General features: G+C 38.5%; 1 protein-coding gene across 1 annotated transcript in view; it reads left to right on the top strand.

Moving 5' to 3' along the window:
• The window catches only part of Sucla2 (succinate-CoA ligase ADP-forming subunit beta), a 44,642-nt gene extending 37,724 nt beyond the window's left edge, over positions 1–6,918 (top strand). Inside the window, exons 7-11 of the mRNA XM_076545356.1 lie at positions 646–807; positions 899–1,041; positions 2,599–2,719; positions 4,316–4,404; positions 6,145–6,918. Coding sequence (XP_076401471.1) covers positions 646–807; positions 899–1,041; positions 2,599–2,719; positions 4,316–4,404; positions 6,145–6,219 — 590 coding nt within the window. The 3' untranslated portion in view covers positions 6,220–6,918. The remainder of the gene's footprint in view (positions 1–645; positions 808–898; positions 1,042–2,598; positions 2,720–4,315; positions 4,405–6,144) is intronic.
• The last annotated feature ends 9,695 nt before the right edge of the window (positions 6,919–16,613 follow it).

The raw sequence follows: 16,613 nt of genomic DNA on the forward strand, positions 1-16,613 counted from the left end.
TCTATTCTACTTCTTATTCTTAGTCTTTTAAAACTGTGAATTACATTCTTAGTTCACAAGTCATAATAGAAATAGGCAAAAGCCATCTGGTCCATGGGCCATAGTTTGCTGACTCTCACCTCTTAACATTCAAGTCTTTAGGGTTTCTGCTGCGAAGGATGAGAAGAGTGAGGAGGAGGAGGAGGGGTTGAAGGAAATTAGCATCACTATTAACACTATTTTGCAGGTCAGTGGGATTTAGCCATTATGAAAGGAGGAGTGGGTTTAGGATTTACCAGAAAACAGAATATCCTTGAGTGATAAGAGGGCATGGTATCTGGGCCCAAGGGAAATATTTTTAGGTAAGAACGCAGCCAGTTAATTCTTAGAAAGGTTAAAAAAAATATGTAATGTCTTTGAGGAAAGTTTTTTTCTTTTTTGTTCTTTGGTTCTGGGATAGCTGCAGAAAAAATAACTTTGGGGTATTTTAAATTCCTATTTTTCATTAAGAAACAGTTTGAATTCATTGTGAATATAAATTGAAATATTTTGAATAAATAACATTAAAATGTCCTCTTTACCCTTAAACTAGATTGTGTTTATTGTTGGATAGTTTGTTGTGTCTGTCATAAAATTAAGATTACTTTCCTTATTTTCCTCTCTAAGTGCTATGTATGGATGCAAAGATCAATTTCGATTCAAATTCAGCCTATCGCCAAAAGAAGATCTTTGATCTTCAGGACTGGAGCCAGGAAGACGAAAGGGAGAAAGATGCAGCTAAAGCAGATCTTAATTACATTGGCCTTGATGGGAACATAGGCTGTCTAGGTACCTACTGTGTTTTCATGTTACAGTTGGCTTTCAAAAACTTAATGTATTTTCTCTGTTCCTTATACAAATCATCTTTCCCTCTTGATAGTAAATGGTGCTGGGTTGGCTATGGCCACAATGGATATAATAAAACTACATGGAGGGGCTCCAGCCAACTTTCTTGATGTTGGTGGAGGTGCCACAGTCCAGCAAGTAACAGAAGCATTTAGGCTTATCACTTCAGATAAAAAGGTAAGTTAGGTGGGGCTTATGTGTTAGAATTGGAGTTGTGAGAAGTAACTTGATTAATTGGTAGATGTCATTATGCTAATTCATCATTAAAATTTAGAGTACTACAATAGTTTGAAAAGAGGAATTGAAATCTTTAAGTGAAATACAAGTTAGAGAACCTTTGACAGAATTAATTAATGTTGAAATTTAGCAAACAGTGAAGAACTTTGATAAAATTAGATAAAGATATTAATGCTTCTGATAAGCTAGCATGGGAGCCACTCATAAGGAAAATAGTCTTGGTATTATTTGACTGCAAAAGCCTGGGATTGTGAAACTATATGTACTCATGCATAATTACTTAGTTCATTAATAAATGTTGTTGATGTTGACAAAATTTAGGTTTTTGGCATTAGACTTTAGGAAAAAGGAAATCACAGAAGATGCTAGAAGGTGGAAAATATTCCTTGTTCCTGGATAGAATTAAAGAAGATTTTTTTTACTGTCTTTTCCTTGGAATCTCATAGAGTTATTTACCACAAATGTGTGTGTGTGTGTGTGTGTGTGTGTGTGTGTGTACATATGATATGTATAATATGCGCTGAAATGAGGCGCACTGGGAGCTGGTGCAGTTGTACTGCAGGGGCGGTGGTTAAGGCTTTTGGGATCGATGTGCTGAACTGAGTTGTGTTGACTGTGTAGTAAACAATTGGCTGTAAATATGCTTACTTCTAAACATTTTATTTTCATTCATGTATATGTGTGTGTCAAGTGTGTGTATGTGTAAGTGGGGATCCATAGAAGCCAGAAGAGGAGCTCCTGAAACGGGAGTTACAGGTGCTCGCGAGCCACCTAATGTAGGAGCTGGGAGCTGAACTCTGGTCCTGTGCAAGAGTAGCAGTCACTCTTACCTGCTGAACTGTCTCTCCAGCCCCAGGATGTTATACTTCTTCAAATGATTCGAGATGCATTTGAAAGTCCTCAGCATTTGGAAAACTTAAGTTCTTAGGAGATTGGGAGATACACTGATAGAAGTAAGATCACATCAGGAGAGAGAGGTTGATGTCTGGGCAGACAGTTTAGAGAAGTAAGACTATAGGCAATGGTGAAGAAAGAGCTCCTGAGATTGGCAAGAACAGCTTGTCAGGGATTGAGTTTTGATTAGCTAAAGGGGCTGTGATTCAGAGGAGAAATAGTTGTGTTATGACCTGGGTTTGAGTCAGTCAAACATTGGTTGTATTGATAGGGCTGAATGAAGAGAATAATAGATGATAGCGACTAATGGTGATGCTTTCTTTCTGTGACATTGCTGTAGGATATGATCTGAAATGATTGTTGGTAAATACGAGGAAGTAGATTGAATTACAAGGTTTTATTGTATGGGATATAGTAGAAAACAAATAGAAGCGGGCGTTGCAATTAGCAGAAGTAAGTTGTGGTTGGTAGTGGACTGAAAGAAAAGAAAATGATGGTTTTATCTGAAAATGTTTCCATGGAATTGATTTTTATAAGACACGTATACTGCTGTTTTGGGAGAAGAGGACAAACACTTATTCCTTTAATTTACTTTATTGATAGGTGCAGTCTATTCTGGTCAACATTTTTGGAGGAATCATGAGATGTGATGTTATTGCACAAGGAATAGTAATGGCAGTAAAAGACTTAGAAATTAGAATACCTGTCGTGGTACGGTTACAAGGTGAGTGTTAGAGATGTTGTTTCTAATTGTTTAAATGATGCAATTGTAAGGAGCACAGTTAGTTTAAAATAGAATTTTACAAATAACTATGTCCTTTCAGTGAAAGTATTAAATATAAAACTTGGAAACTGTGTTAGTTATTTTTCTGTTGCTGTGATAAAATACCATGATCAAATGCAACTTAAGGCATGGGTAGTGTACACCTTTAATCCCAGCACTCGGGAGGCAGAGGCAGGCGGATCCCTGAGTTCAAGGCCAGCCTGGTCTACAAATCGGGTTCCAGGAAAGCTGGGACTACACAGAGAAACCCTGTCTCAAAAAAGCAAAACAAAAACAAAAGGGCAACTCAAGGAAGAGTTTATTGTGGCTTACAATTACAGAGGACAAAGTAGCCATAATAGTGGACAAGGCACTGTGCAGGAGCAGGAAGCTGAACTCCCATCTCAGTCATACACACAGTGATGTAGGAGGCTATAAACCCATCTCTAGTGATGTACTTCCACCAACAGGTCTCTCTGTCCTAAAAGTTCTGTAACCTTCCCAAACAGCGCTGGCAACAGGGGACTCATGTTCAAATACGTGAGCCTGTAAGCATCATCTCTCACTCAGACCACCACAATGATTTATTTATTTTTTTTAATTTACTACACTGGGCAAAAAATGCTCAAAGTTTTGCTCTGTGTAATATGATGTGTTAGACTTTTCTTCTGGACTATCATTCAGCTCCTAAATCATGACACAGAGAGTTATTATTAGTTATGAATGCTCAGCCTTATCTCTTATTCTAATCTGTGTCTCTTTGTGTCTTGCCTCAGGGCTTTTTTTTTAACCTTCCTTCCTTCCTTCCTTCCTTCCTTCCTTCCTTCCTTCCTTCCTTCCTTCCTTCCTTCCTTCCTTCCTTCCTTCCTTCCTCCCTCCCTCCCTCCCTCCCTCCCTTTCTTCCTTTCTTTCTATTTTACTTTCCTGCTCTTTCCGTGTCTGGCTGGCGGTTGCCTGGCTTCTGGCCCCAGGCATGTCCCTCTCTTTCTCCCTTGTGCTCTCCTCCTCCTCCTGCCTAGATTTCTCCTGCTAATTCTCTCTGCCCGCCAGTCCCACCTAGCCCTCTCCTGCCTAGCTATTGGCCCTTCAGCTTTTTATTAGACCTATCAGGTGCCTTAGGCAAGCAAGGTGAAACAGATGCATCACATCTTTACATAATTAAACATGCATCCTTACATCGTTAAACAAATGCAGCATAAACAAATATAACACACCTTACACAGTTAAAGTAATATTCCACAACTTAAACAGATGTCATACATCTTTACATAATTAAAATAATATTCCACAACAGTGATGTGTTTTGTGATTTTTCTGAGATTCTGACTTTGCTTTTATTACTATGGATATGATAAAATGAAATATTTCATAAGGTAATTTTAAGCTCTTACAGTATTTTTCTTAATAAGTATTTGTGTTAAATAATAGAAGCTCCTTTGCTAAAATACTTACAGTGTGAAAAAGATTTTAAATGCTTTTGTGTGTGTATACATATATACACACACACATATATGTATATTTAACTCATTTACTTATATTTGTGTAAATTGTTTCCAGGTACACGAGTTGATGATGCTAAAGCACTAATAGCAGACAGTCAACTTAAAATTCTTGCTTGTGATGATTTGGATGAAGCTGCTAAAATGGTAAGTGGGCTCTGATTATCTAAGGAAAAATTTGTATGGGAAGGATCTATAGGTCTTTAGATTCTAAAATGATCCAGCAAAGTATTAATACTGCTAATATTAGTGCTTAGTCTAAATATATGGAAAGCAAGCTTAATTCTGGGGAGTGACAGCAATCTTCATATTGCTAAGATGGAGTTTGCAGTGGGGGATAAAGATTGTACTCAGCCTCAAATGCAACAGGAAAGGTGGGGATTTCTATCCAAGGATCCAGACCAGGTGGTCAGCAAGTGGGAGATTACTAAAAGAAATCAACGTAAGAGATTCTTGTTCAAACTGGACAATGCAGGAGAGTTTGGAGGCAATGAGAATTGAAAAAAAATATTTCTTTTTTTAGAACTTCTTATACCTTATATTTATTGTTCATCTTAAACAATGGCCAATTTGTGCCCAATCTGGTCTAATCTATACTCTTTCCTATTTCTTCTCTCATTTATTATTAGTTAGTAAATCTTCCTGTATATCATTTTATACATCCCATCATGCTTATGAAGGTGAAGTAGTATAATGATGTAAGGAATTGCTGTTGTTTAAATAGGACCTTGACCAGGTGGTAGTTGGAGCCAGGCACTGGTGGCGCACGCCTTAATCCCAGCACTTGTGAGGCAGAGGCAGTGGATCTCAGTGAGTTCAAGGCCATCTTGGTCTACAAAGCGAGTTCTAGGATAGCCAGGGCTATATAGAGAAACCCTGTCTTGAAAAACCAAAAAAATAAATAAAAATCAAATAGGATGCTGGCGTGCCTATTGTGAAAGTTCAGTGGTTATTTCATACCATCTAGGTTCTTTGTTAGATGTGGGGTCAAACTGTTTGTACTGCATGCAGTTGGGTAATATATAACTGCATTTTTAAATCTGTAGCCCTCCTGTTTTAAAGTAATCCTTCTCTGGAGTTTGTTAAATACTGTGTTAAGGTCCTGTAGAGTCTCCCTTGGTCTGGAGTTAATGGTTGCAATCCTGGGTATTATCTATTTATTATGTTCTTCTGTTCTCTATATTTTCTCCTAAACTGGAAGTTCAGTCTGTAGTATTGACTAGGTTTGACAATGCTTCCTGCCCCGCCCCCCCTCAAGAAGTCTCCTGGTGGTAAAATTTCCATGTATGGATGAAGAAATAGCTTATATAAATTCACTTATTTAAAGTCATATTTCTATAACCCTAGACTCTTTTTTGTAACTACTTTACTGGGAGAGAAGCTGAATTTTGGTTTTAGACATGTCTAATTTGTATGACATTTTGTATGGAAACAGATATTCTCATATCTTACAGGGCATTGGAGTTTTTGTTGATATCATTACCTCACAGAAAACCTACCAGCAATTCTTATATCTAAACTCCTACCCCAGTATTATAAATTAAGCTTATAAGCTTTTTCAAAGTAGATTTTATTTAGTTGTGCTTTGAATTGTGGTATCTTATAAGGGTACTCACTGTCTTTGTCTTCAAGATCAAATTTAGGTAAGATGTGTCTAGTTATATATCTTTATCAGAACATATTTAGTTGACTATATGTTATGAAGAATGTCAGACTTAACAGTCTTGCAAGTGTCAGTTCCTAAAAGACAGTTGTGTGACTAACAGCAATGTCAGAATAGCCCTAGTGTTTTAAATGAAAATTATTCTGTATTCATTTTGCCTTGGTTTATAATGTGTTCACCTTTTTATGAACATAGAATCAGAGATGCCCTGTTCTCTCTTTCAGGTTGTAAAGCTCTCTGAAATAGTGAGCTTAGCTAAAGAAGCCCACGTGGATGTGAAGTTTGAGTTGCCAATCTAAGCAAGAACTTGGTGACTGGCTGAGGTGTTAATGTGCTGTAACTCTTTATTATACTGTGGTCTCAGCTATTGTCCCTTTTTTTAGTGTGTGGAGAATGTACTCGCCATATAGCGCCTCACAAACCTTTAAAAGCATTTGGTCTGCATTTGATTCTGCTGCTCAGAATGAACTGTTGGTATAAAGAATATAAGATGCAAAGTGCTGGTTTCTTTTGTTGCAACCATCTTTTTTGCTTCCTCTACAGAATGTCACTTGGAGTACACCTCTTTTCTGTTGGATACAAAGTTCTTCTTTGCTAAGAGTCCTATAAATAAAATAACTACAAAGATAAAGCTTTATTCTTTAGTATGAAAATATATCTAAGAACTGCCTCATTAGAACAGTGGCATGTTAAAACATTGTTTTGTGTAAGAAATATTTATCGACAGCATCAAATAGATCCTAACTGTATCTTAAATGTATCAATCATTATTTATACACAGAACTTTCAAGCACTCCTCAGAATATCTTCTAAGTCTTTCAGAGAAGTAACATGTTGATTATTTGAACATCAAATTCATCATTACAGGACAATGATAACTGCAAGTCTTCATGATTCTGTGGTGGTAAAAACACCTGCAGGTTGAGATCTAAGACATTTATTAAGAACTTGCTGGGCAAAATTAAGATTGCCAATATAATAAACGTTTCCCAATGTAATTTGGAGTAATGTATTTTCTTTTCTTTTGAAATAACAGTTGTAGGTGATCATTTTCGTAAGTAGGTTTAAGGAGCCAATTTGTAGATTGTACAGCTGTATGTCCCAGTACATGCTCTAAAGCTTTCTACAGAGGATTCAGTAGAATTCTGCTGTTCACAGACATCCTTTCTAGTATATGTATCATTATTACTTCTTACGTGTATGTTTGTATCTTTCAATTTGGGGAGGGTATATAGGATGCTTTTCTCTTTATGGCCCTATGTACCTCTTCCTTAAAAAGCCCATTTTAGCACTTAAAATCTCTAGTTTATAGTTAAGTTAGAGTCCATATACACTACACTAGTTTCTGTGGAGACTGTAACAAATTTTAAGTGTGTGTGTGTCTGTGGTTACGTAGATGATTTGGGGGTTGGAATTTATGGCCTCCTTTGCCAGGCAAACACTTGACTACTGAGCTGCAGCACTAATCCTAATTTTGCCTCTTCATTGGCTTGGTAGATCCTAAATCTCAGATGTGTGTGGTCGGGAGGGAAAGCAAAAACTAAACTAAAGCTGCTGGTGTTGGTGACATGTACTATCCAGTGAAGAACTGTATTTAGAGAAACTGTTAGACCAAGGCCAGTGTAAAGAACTGTAGTGAAAATCTGTGCTTTCTGTGGAAACAGGAAGGAGAAAAGTGTGTGCTAGTCAGTTTTCAGATTTTAGTAATTTGTAGTGTGAAAAAATGTAAAATTGAAGGTTTGATTTTCAAAAGTTGAAAATGAAAGAGTAAGACAGTAGTGTTGATTTAGAAGTTGGTAACTAAAATGACATTGAAGAGCTGGGATTACAAATCCATGAGTTCCTGGAAACCAGGATCAGCCCCACTGACTAACATCTGTATTCATATAGGAGGGTCTCTGTTAGTTAGAGCCAGCCTGGTCTACATAATGAATACCAGATCGTATTCTGCTATCTCCTCCATTGAAGTCATGTCGTGTCGTGTCCTGTCCCCCGTGTCGTGGTCTTCCCCCCCCCCCCCCCCCCCCCCCCGGGCTTCCTAACTCTCCAGACACTCCAGGTTAAACATACACGTCTAAAATGTCAAAGCTAGGCTCCCACATGCTAGAGAGAACTTAGTGTTTGTCGTCCTGGGCTTGGTTATCTCTCTCTGATTTAGTTTATTTTCCAGTTTATTCCATTTTCCTGAAAATTTCCCAAGTTTGTTTTTCCTTACAGCTGATTAAAATTCTGCTCTGTACATGTAGCACACTTCATTATTCATCAGTTGATGAGTATCTAGGTTGATTGTTTCCTAGCTATAGTTAGTAGAACAGCAGTGAACATGGTTGTGCAAGTCTCTATTACAGGTAGGATGTGGAGTCCTTTGGATATATGATCAGAAATGGTATTTCTAGATCATACGCTAGTTCTTGTTTTCACTTTTTGAGAAACCTCCACACTATAGTGGCTATATTAATTTACACTCACATAAACAGAGGCCAAGTGTCCCCTTTCCCCATCTTTACCAGCATTTGTTGTCATTTGTTTTCTTGATGATCACTGTTCTGAGTGGGGTGAGGTAGAATCTCAAGGTAGTTTTAACTGGCATTCTCTGATGACTGAATATTAAATCATTGTTGAACACTTAAAAAAAAAAGCCTGTTAGTCATTTGTATTTCAAGACTCTGTTCAGTTCCTTTAAAATTGGGTTGTTTTCTATATTTTTAGTTGCTTGATTTATTTGTCTATTGATGTATAGCTGGTGAGGGTTTTCTCACATTTTCTGGGCTGCCTCATCATTTATTGACAGTTTGTGTTGCAGTTTCCTGAGGTCTCATTTGTTGATTATTGATGTTATTTTCTGTGCAATCAGTCTTCTTCAGAAAGTCCTTACTTTACCTGTGCCTAGACTTGAAGTGGATGCCTTAGGCTTCTAGCAGTTGCAGGGTAGGTAGTCTTATGTTGAGGTTCCTAATCCATTGTGCAGGTTGAGAGATTAGGATCTAGTTTCATTCTTCTACATGTAGATATCCAGTTTCCTCAGCACCATTTGTGGCTGATGCTCTTTTCTTCAGTGTATTTTTGGTATCTTAGTAAAAATCAGGAGGCTGTAGGTGCATGGACTTCTATCTGGTTCCTTGACTCTATTCCACTGATCTTTGTGTCTGTTTTTGTGACAGTACCATGCTGTTTTTTGTTTGTGTGTTTGTTTACTATGGATCTGTGGTAGATTAGAATCAGATAATGGTGGTATCTCTAGCATTATTTTTGTTTAGGATTTCTTTAGCTATCTAGAGACTTTTGTGCTTCCACGTGAATTATAAGATTGGTTGGTTTTTTTTTTCTGTTTCTGTGGACAATATCTGTAGAATTTTGATTGGGGTTGCACTGGATCTGTAGATGGTTTTTGGTAGCATGGCCATCATCCCACTATTAATCATACCAATTCATGAGCATAAGAGGTCTTTACATTGTTCAGTGTCTTCCTCTGTTTCTTCACTGTTTTAAAGTGTTAATTGTAGAGTTCTTTCTCCAAGTTTATTGGTTTGTGTTTTGTTAATTGTGAATAGAATTGTTTCCCAGATTTCTTTCTCAGTATACTTGTCCTTGGTGCATGGGAAGGCTGTTGATTTTTGTATGTTCATTTTGTATCCTGCTGACTTAGTTTATCAGTTCTAAGAGTTTTCTGGTAGACTCTATAGTGTCTCATGTATAGAATCATATAGAGATACTTTGATTTCTTTTTCTGTTGTATTCCTTTTGATTTTTTTCTCATTGCTTTAGCCGAGACTTGGAGTACTATATTGAATAAGAGCAGAGAGAGTGGGCACTTTGACTTGTTCTTGATTTTAGTAAAAATGCTTTGAGTTGTCCTCTATTTCATTGGCTCTCAACCTGTGGGTTGTGACTCCCAGGGGGTCAAATTACATTTCACAGGGGACCTGTGGATCCCTTGTCACCTAGGTCATTGGAAAACACAGATACTTATATTACCATTTATAACTATCAAATTTACAGTTATGAAGTGCAACGAAGATAATTTTATGGTTGGGAGTCACCACAATATGAGTAGCTGTATTAAAGGGCTGTAGTATTAGGAAGGTTGAGAACCACTGCTTCTATGCCATCTAATACAGTATTGGCTATGGCTTTGCTATGTGTAGCCTTCATTGTGTTGAAGTAGGTTCCTCCTATTTGAGTTTCTTCAGGACTTTTAACATGAAGCAGTGTTGGATTTTGTCAAAAGCCTCTTCAGCATCTACTCATGACCCTGATTTCTGTTCTTGAGACAATTCATATAATTTAGAGCATTTATTGATTCATGGATATGAACCATCTCTGTGTTTCTGGAATAAAGCCAACTTGATCGTGATAAATGACTTGTTTTAATTCTCCTGGCAAGTATTTTGAGAATTCTTGTCTGCTTCTCAGGGAAATTGGTCTACAGCTTTTTGTTACATCTTTATCTGGTTGATAGGATGGTACTAGTTTTATAAAAAAAAAAAAAAGTTTGATAATGTTCTTTCTTTTCTTTATTATGTAGCAGTTTTAAGATGTTGATATTTGTTCCTTGAAGATCTGGTAAAATTTACCAGTGAATATATCTGAGCCTGGGACTTTACTTTTAGTTGATTTTTTTTTTTTTTTGGTTTTTCGAGACAGGGTTTCTCTGTGTAGCTTTGCGCCTTTCCTGGGACTCACTTGGTAGCCCAGGCTGGCCTCGAACTCACAGAGATCCGCCTGGCTCTGCCTCCCGAGTGCTGGGATTAAAGGCGTGCGCCACCACCGCCCGGCACTTTTAGTTGATTTTTAATTATGACTTCAATCTCATTGCTTGTTATAGACCTGTTTAAATGTTATCTTGTGTTAGTCTAATTTTGGTAGATCGTATCCATACAGAAATTCATTCCCTTTCAGATTTCCCATTTTAGTGGAATGTAGGCTTTCTTAGGTAAGATCTGATGGCTTTCTCAATTTCATTGGTATCTTGTATGGCTCCTGTTTATCTCTAGTAAATTGAATCTGTTTAGTTTGGCTAAGAGTTTGTCTATATTGTTTACATTTTCAAAGACCTCTTTGTTTCATTGATTCTTTGCATTGTTGTTTTGTTTGCATATCATTCCTTTCTACCCTGATCCTAGGGAGTTCTTTCTGTCTCTGGTTCTTCTTTTTGCAAGGCCTTAAGGTTAACCATTGCATTAGTTATTTTTCTGTTGCTGTGATTAAATGTCATGACCAAAAGCAGCTTTGGCTACTGTACCAGACAGGGTTGTCTATAATGGCGAGGAAGGCATGGCAACAGGTGCCTGGCAGGAAGCTGGCTGATTACATTTTTGTCCTACAAGAAGCAGAGAAAGAACAAGACGTGGAACAGGGCTGTAGAGCCTCAAAGCCCACCCCAGCCCACCCCCACTGACATACTTCACAATTCCATAACTTTCCCAAACAGTGCTACCAGCTGCAGACCAAGTGTTCATATACTTGAGCTTATAGAGGACATTTCTCATTCCAACTACTATAGTCATTCAGTTATTTATTTGGGAGCTTGTGATTTCTTAATGTATGCTCTTAGAGCCAAAATAAAAATCACCCCAAGACTGCTTTCAGTGTATCTCAGGTTATTTTGTGTTTTCATTTTCATTTGTCTAGGAATGTTTTTATTTTATTCTTGATTTCTTTAAGGACCCACCCACTAGTCAGTAGTGTGTTATTCAGTCTCCATGGCTCTGTGTGCATGCTAAGGTTTCTCTTGCTTTTGCTTTGAAGTCTTGCTCCATTGTGATCAGATAGATTACAAGGAATTGTTTTACTTCTCTTATTATTTAAGACTTGCTGAGCTGGGCGGTGGTGGCACACGCCTTTAATCCCAGCACTCAGGAGGCAGAGGCAGGCGGATCTCTGTGAGTTCGAGGCCAGCCTGGGCTAACAAGTGAGTTCCAGGAAAAGGCGCAAAGCTACACAGAGAAAACCTGTCTCGAAAAAACAAAAAACAAAACAAAAAAAAAAAACTTGCTTTGTATCCTAATATATGATCTATTTTATAGAAAGTTCTGTGGGCTGCTGAGAAAAAGAAGTTTGTTAGATCCATTTGACCTGTGATGTAATTTGATTCAGGTATTTCTCTTTCTCATTAGGATGGCTTATCCATTGGTGAGAGTGGTGTATTATATTGATGTTGCCCACTATTACTGTGCTGGGGTGAATCTGTTACTTTAGGTCTAGTAGTATTTGTTTTAATGAATTGGATTTATCTGTGTTTGGTCCATACATGGTTAGAATCTTAATGTCATCTGATGGATTGTGCCCTTCAGTGGTGTGAGGCAGGCTTCACTATCTTTCCTCACTAGTGTTGGTTTATGGTCTGTTTTGTCAGATAGTAGAACAGTGACACCTGCTTGTTCCCTAGGTCTTCTTGCTTGGAACACCTTTTTATACCTTTTCCTCCTTTGTGGTGAGGTGTGTTTGTTGGAGACAACAAATAGTTCTTGCTTTTTTATCCGCCAACTTGTCTTAGGGTTTTCTGGAGGGACAGAATGAATAGAATGAATAGAATGGGATTTATTAGAGTGACTTACAAGCTGTGGTCCAGCTCGTCCAATAATGACCGTCTCCCAACAAAAGGCAAGAATACAGTAGTTGTTCAGTCCATGAGGCTGGATGTCTCAGCTGGTCTTTGGCCTATGTTGGAGTCCTAAAAATTGGGTTTTAGTACCAGTGGAGGAATGCCCTAGCATTGGCTTAGATGAAGTTGCCAGCAAGAGTAAAGGCAAGCAGGCAGAAAGCAAAAAACAAAACACACAAAAAAATGCTTCCGTCTTTGATATCCTTTTCTGTGGGTTGTCCGTCCCCTCCCATCCAATCAAGAAAATCCTCACAGGTGTGCCCAGCTAGTTGCATTTTAGTTGATTCCAGGTGTAGTTGAACAAACTAAAGTCACTAAGGTCTTGATTCTATTTCTCAGCCCTCTTTCCCCCAACAGCCATATTTGCCTTGACAGCATATTTGGGATTTCCATGATCCTGGCCAAGGTCTAGACGCATTAACCAAAATAAAGTTTGTATCAACTAAACATAAACTAAAGTAACTGATAAAGGTATAAATCAAAATTGTGGTGATGTGTCTGAAGTAACTGCTCTGTTCTGCTGAAACAGATCTTGCAAGGCTGCTCTGCCCCTCATCTAACATTGATATAGTTGTGGTCTGTGTGTTTTTTGGCTTTAAAAACTCTGTACCTGCTAGAGAGATGGCTCAGCTGTTAAGAGCACCTGTTGTTCTTCCAGAGGTCCTGAGTTCAATTCCCAGCAACCACATGGTGGCTCACAACCATCTCTAGTGCAGTCTGATACCCTCTCCTGGCATAAAGTCATACATGCAGATAGAGCACTCATATATATAAAATAAATCTTTAAAGAAAAAAAGCAACACTGTAACAAAACAAAAAGGCTGTACCCCTGACTTTGGCACCAAGCATCTTTCTGAGACGTTTGCCAAGAGCAGGTCACCACCCAAAAATAAAGCCACTCTTATACTCTGCACTGGCTCACTCTGCTGATGGTCTGTAACTTTCTCTCATGGATTATTTCATAGTCAAGTTGTCCACCAAGATCAGCTACCTCACTACCATGCCTTTTGATTGGCAGAATTGAGATCGTTTGTCCTCAGAGTTGTTATTGCAAAGTATATTCAATTCCGATCATTTTGTTTTATTTTGTAATTATTTTACCTCCTCTCTCACTTGACTATGTTTTAGCACAGTTTATTATTTCTTGTGGCCTGATGGATGGGTTTTGCTTATTTGTTTTTCAGTCTCAAAGATTCCTTCAAATACCTTCTGTAGAGCTGGCTTAGTGGTGGTCATAATTCCTTTAGTCTGTTTTTATCATGAAAAGTTCCTGTTTTTCCTTCAGTTATGACAGATGGCTTTGCTGGACGTAGCAGTCTGGGTTGGCAACTGTTGTCTTCAGAGTGTGAAATACATCCTTATAAGCCTCTGTGGCTTTTAAAGTTTCTGTTGAGAAATAGGCTGTTATTCTGATGGCCTGCCTTTCTATGTGATTTGGTGTTTCTCGCTTGCAGCTTTTAGTATATGTCCATCACTCAGTATGTTTAGTGTTTTGTCCATCACTGTATGTTTAGAGTTTTGTCCATCACTTTCTATGTTTAGTGTTTTGTCCATCACTCTCTATGTTTAGTGTTTTGTCCATCACTCTGTATGTTTATAGTTTTGTCCATCACTCTCTATGTTTAGTGTTTTGTCTATCCCTCTGTATGTTTAGTACTTTGACTGTGATGTGATAAAGGGGGGTTCTCTAGCCTGGTCTGCTGGGTGTCCTAATGTCCCTGTGTCTGGACTGGCATCTCCTCTGTAACTCTGGGAAGTTTTCTGTTAGACTTCCTTTGGAGATGACTCTATGCCTTTAGGGTGAGTCTTCTTCTTCTCTGCCCAGCTTTGGTCTCATCAGAGTATAATGTGAAATTCCCACTGGTACCTTAATCCTATCCTCTGTCCTTGTTAGACTGTTCCAAGCTCAGTCTCTGTTCTCCTTGGTCCATTCTATTACTGAGACTTTCCCATAGGATTGTTGTTGTTATTATGTTTTTCCCCCAGCATTTCAGTTTATGTTTTATATTTCTGTTTCTTTGTTGGAGTTCTTAGTGTCCTGATGAGACTGCAAGAAGAGAAGCAAGCCAAACCCATCCAGATTGTGAAGCAGTTTTCTTCTGAGATGAAGCCCTTCAGGGGAACTTGCTAAAACACAGGATGGTCTAAGCTATTGCTTCTCAACCTGTGGGTCACAACCCCTTGGTGGAAGACCATCAGAAAACACAGATATTTACATTATGATTCACAACAGTAGCACATTACAGTTATGAAGTAGCAATGAAAATAATTTTATGGTTGGGGTCACCACAACATGAGGAACTGTATTAAAGGGTCACAGCATTAGGAAGGGTTAGAACCGCAGTTCTAAGGGGGGCAGTGGTGGTAAAACATCCTGCAGGGAAGCTCCTTAAACTCAGAAAGGAAACAACTCGGAGAGCTCAGGTGAGACTGAGCAGACTCCCTAGGCTCCTCTCTCCTCTCCAAACGTGTAACCAGTAAGGACAGCTGAGAGACACTCAGATCAGCCGAGCAGCCTGGCAAGGACACTCTCCCACCTGTGAGCCGCCTCAGGCTGTGTGATGTCCTAGGTTTCCAGCTTTTGTGAGCCCTCACCCATTCGGGGATGGGCTTTTAGTGATGCAGCTGTTTTTGAGTTATTTCTGCGTCCATAAGCCACCCCGATAAAACTCATTGGTTCACCAAGTTGAATTTGGATGGTGTCCTCACTGGTCTGTCATCAGCCGTGAGCTGGCCTAAGTAGACCTTTGTCTGTGTCTCTCCAGGAATCATGGCACACAGCATCCATGAGGATTTTCATGTTTCAAACTAAGGCATTCTGGCATTTTTACATGAAACAATATACTGTCATACCCAGTAGTGCTCTGTATAAGTTTTGTAAACCAAATAGAATAACTTTTCAAAAAATTTAGAACTTAAAATTTTAATCTGTCATGACCTGGTTCTTTGATAAAATAAAAACAAAAGTCATTACTGGAAAATGAAATGTTAAAAGTCATACAAAGTAGTCCCAATTTAATTAATTTTGATCCAACACCATAAAAATGCCTTTTAAAATTGTTTTAGAGGTTTCAGCTATTCACGGCCATCATCAGTCCACAGATCTTGTTTTCTGGAGGACCAAGAATAGCTCCGTGACAGTTGGTGAGAAGCATGTCAACACTCAAAAGTGCAAGTCATCTGTAAGGAAATCCTTAGGAGAGGAGAGGCTCCTGCTCAAGCTCATGTGACTTGGGGTTTGTAAATCCTTGTAGCAATCGCTTTAATCACAAAGCCCCAGAGTCTAGTCACAGCCAGTACAGTAACAAGTCAGTAAGTGTAAGGTGGGGGATGTGTTTATTGTCAGTGAATAGAAACATTCATTCATCTATTCATGTAAAACAGCCTTTGTCTCAGAGGGGAAGAGAGGGTTTATTCTTAGGCCAAGTAATGAGTGATCATGGGCCACAAATTCAGGTTTCTCCGTGTTCCAATGTGGATTCAACTTCATCATAGTTACAGAGTAAGAAAGCCACCAGGCACTTATCAAACGCATTGGTGGAATTGGCTGTTAGTTTGGATTGGTGGAAGTGAGTGGTCTGTTAATGCATTCCAAAAAGAATTTATCTGGTAGTCCCAAGGATGTTATGTCAGACATCGAGGTGAGCAGTGAAGGACTAAAGGCTTAAAGAGAATTTGGCTATGGATCTACAACATTCCAACTACACCACAATCATGAAATTTAGATCAGTCAGCCCTGTAGATAGAGTCTTTAGCATAAGTATGGCTTCCCTTCACTCCTGGGACATCCAGTTCACAGGTGTCTGGTAGGAATTGATTCACCACTAGTTGAGACTGTAGTCAAGTAGTTGAGGGTGATAGTTCCAGGAGGGCAGGATGAGCATGGGAAAAGGAAACCAGAAGTCAGTTTCTAAAGCATAAAAGCATCTTTTTTTTCTTTATTGGTTTTATATAGTGTTGGGTGAAGCAAGCATCATTTTTAGAAAAAGATAGCTGTTTTGGTAAAAATGAGACTGTAAAAAAACAAAAACAAAAACCTAACTAGAATGCTATGAAAAACAAACAAACAAGCAAACAAACAAACAAACA

This window comes from Peromyscus maniculatus, chromosome 9 (assembly GCF_049852395.1).
Source record: "Peromyscus maniculatus bairdii isolate BWxNUB_F1_BW_parent chromosome 9, HU_Pman_BW_mat_3.1, whole genome shotgun sequence".
NCBI lineage: Eukaryota > Metazoa > Chordata > Mammalia > Rodentia > Cricetidae > Peromyscus > Peromyscus maniculatus.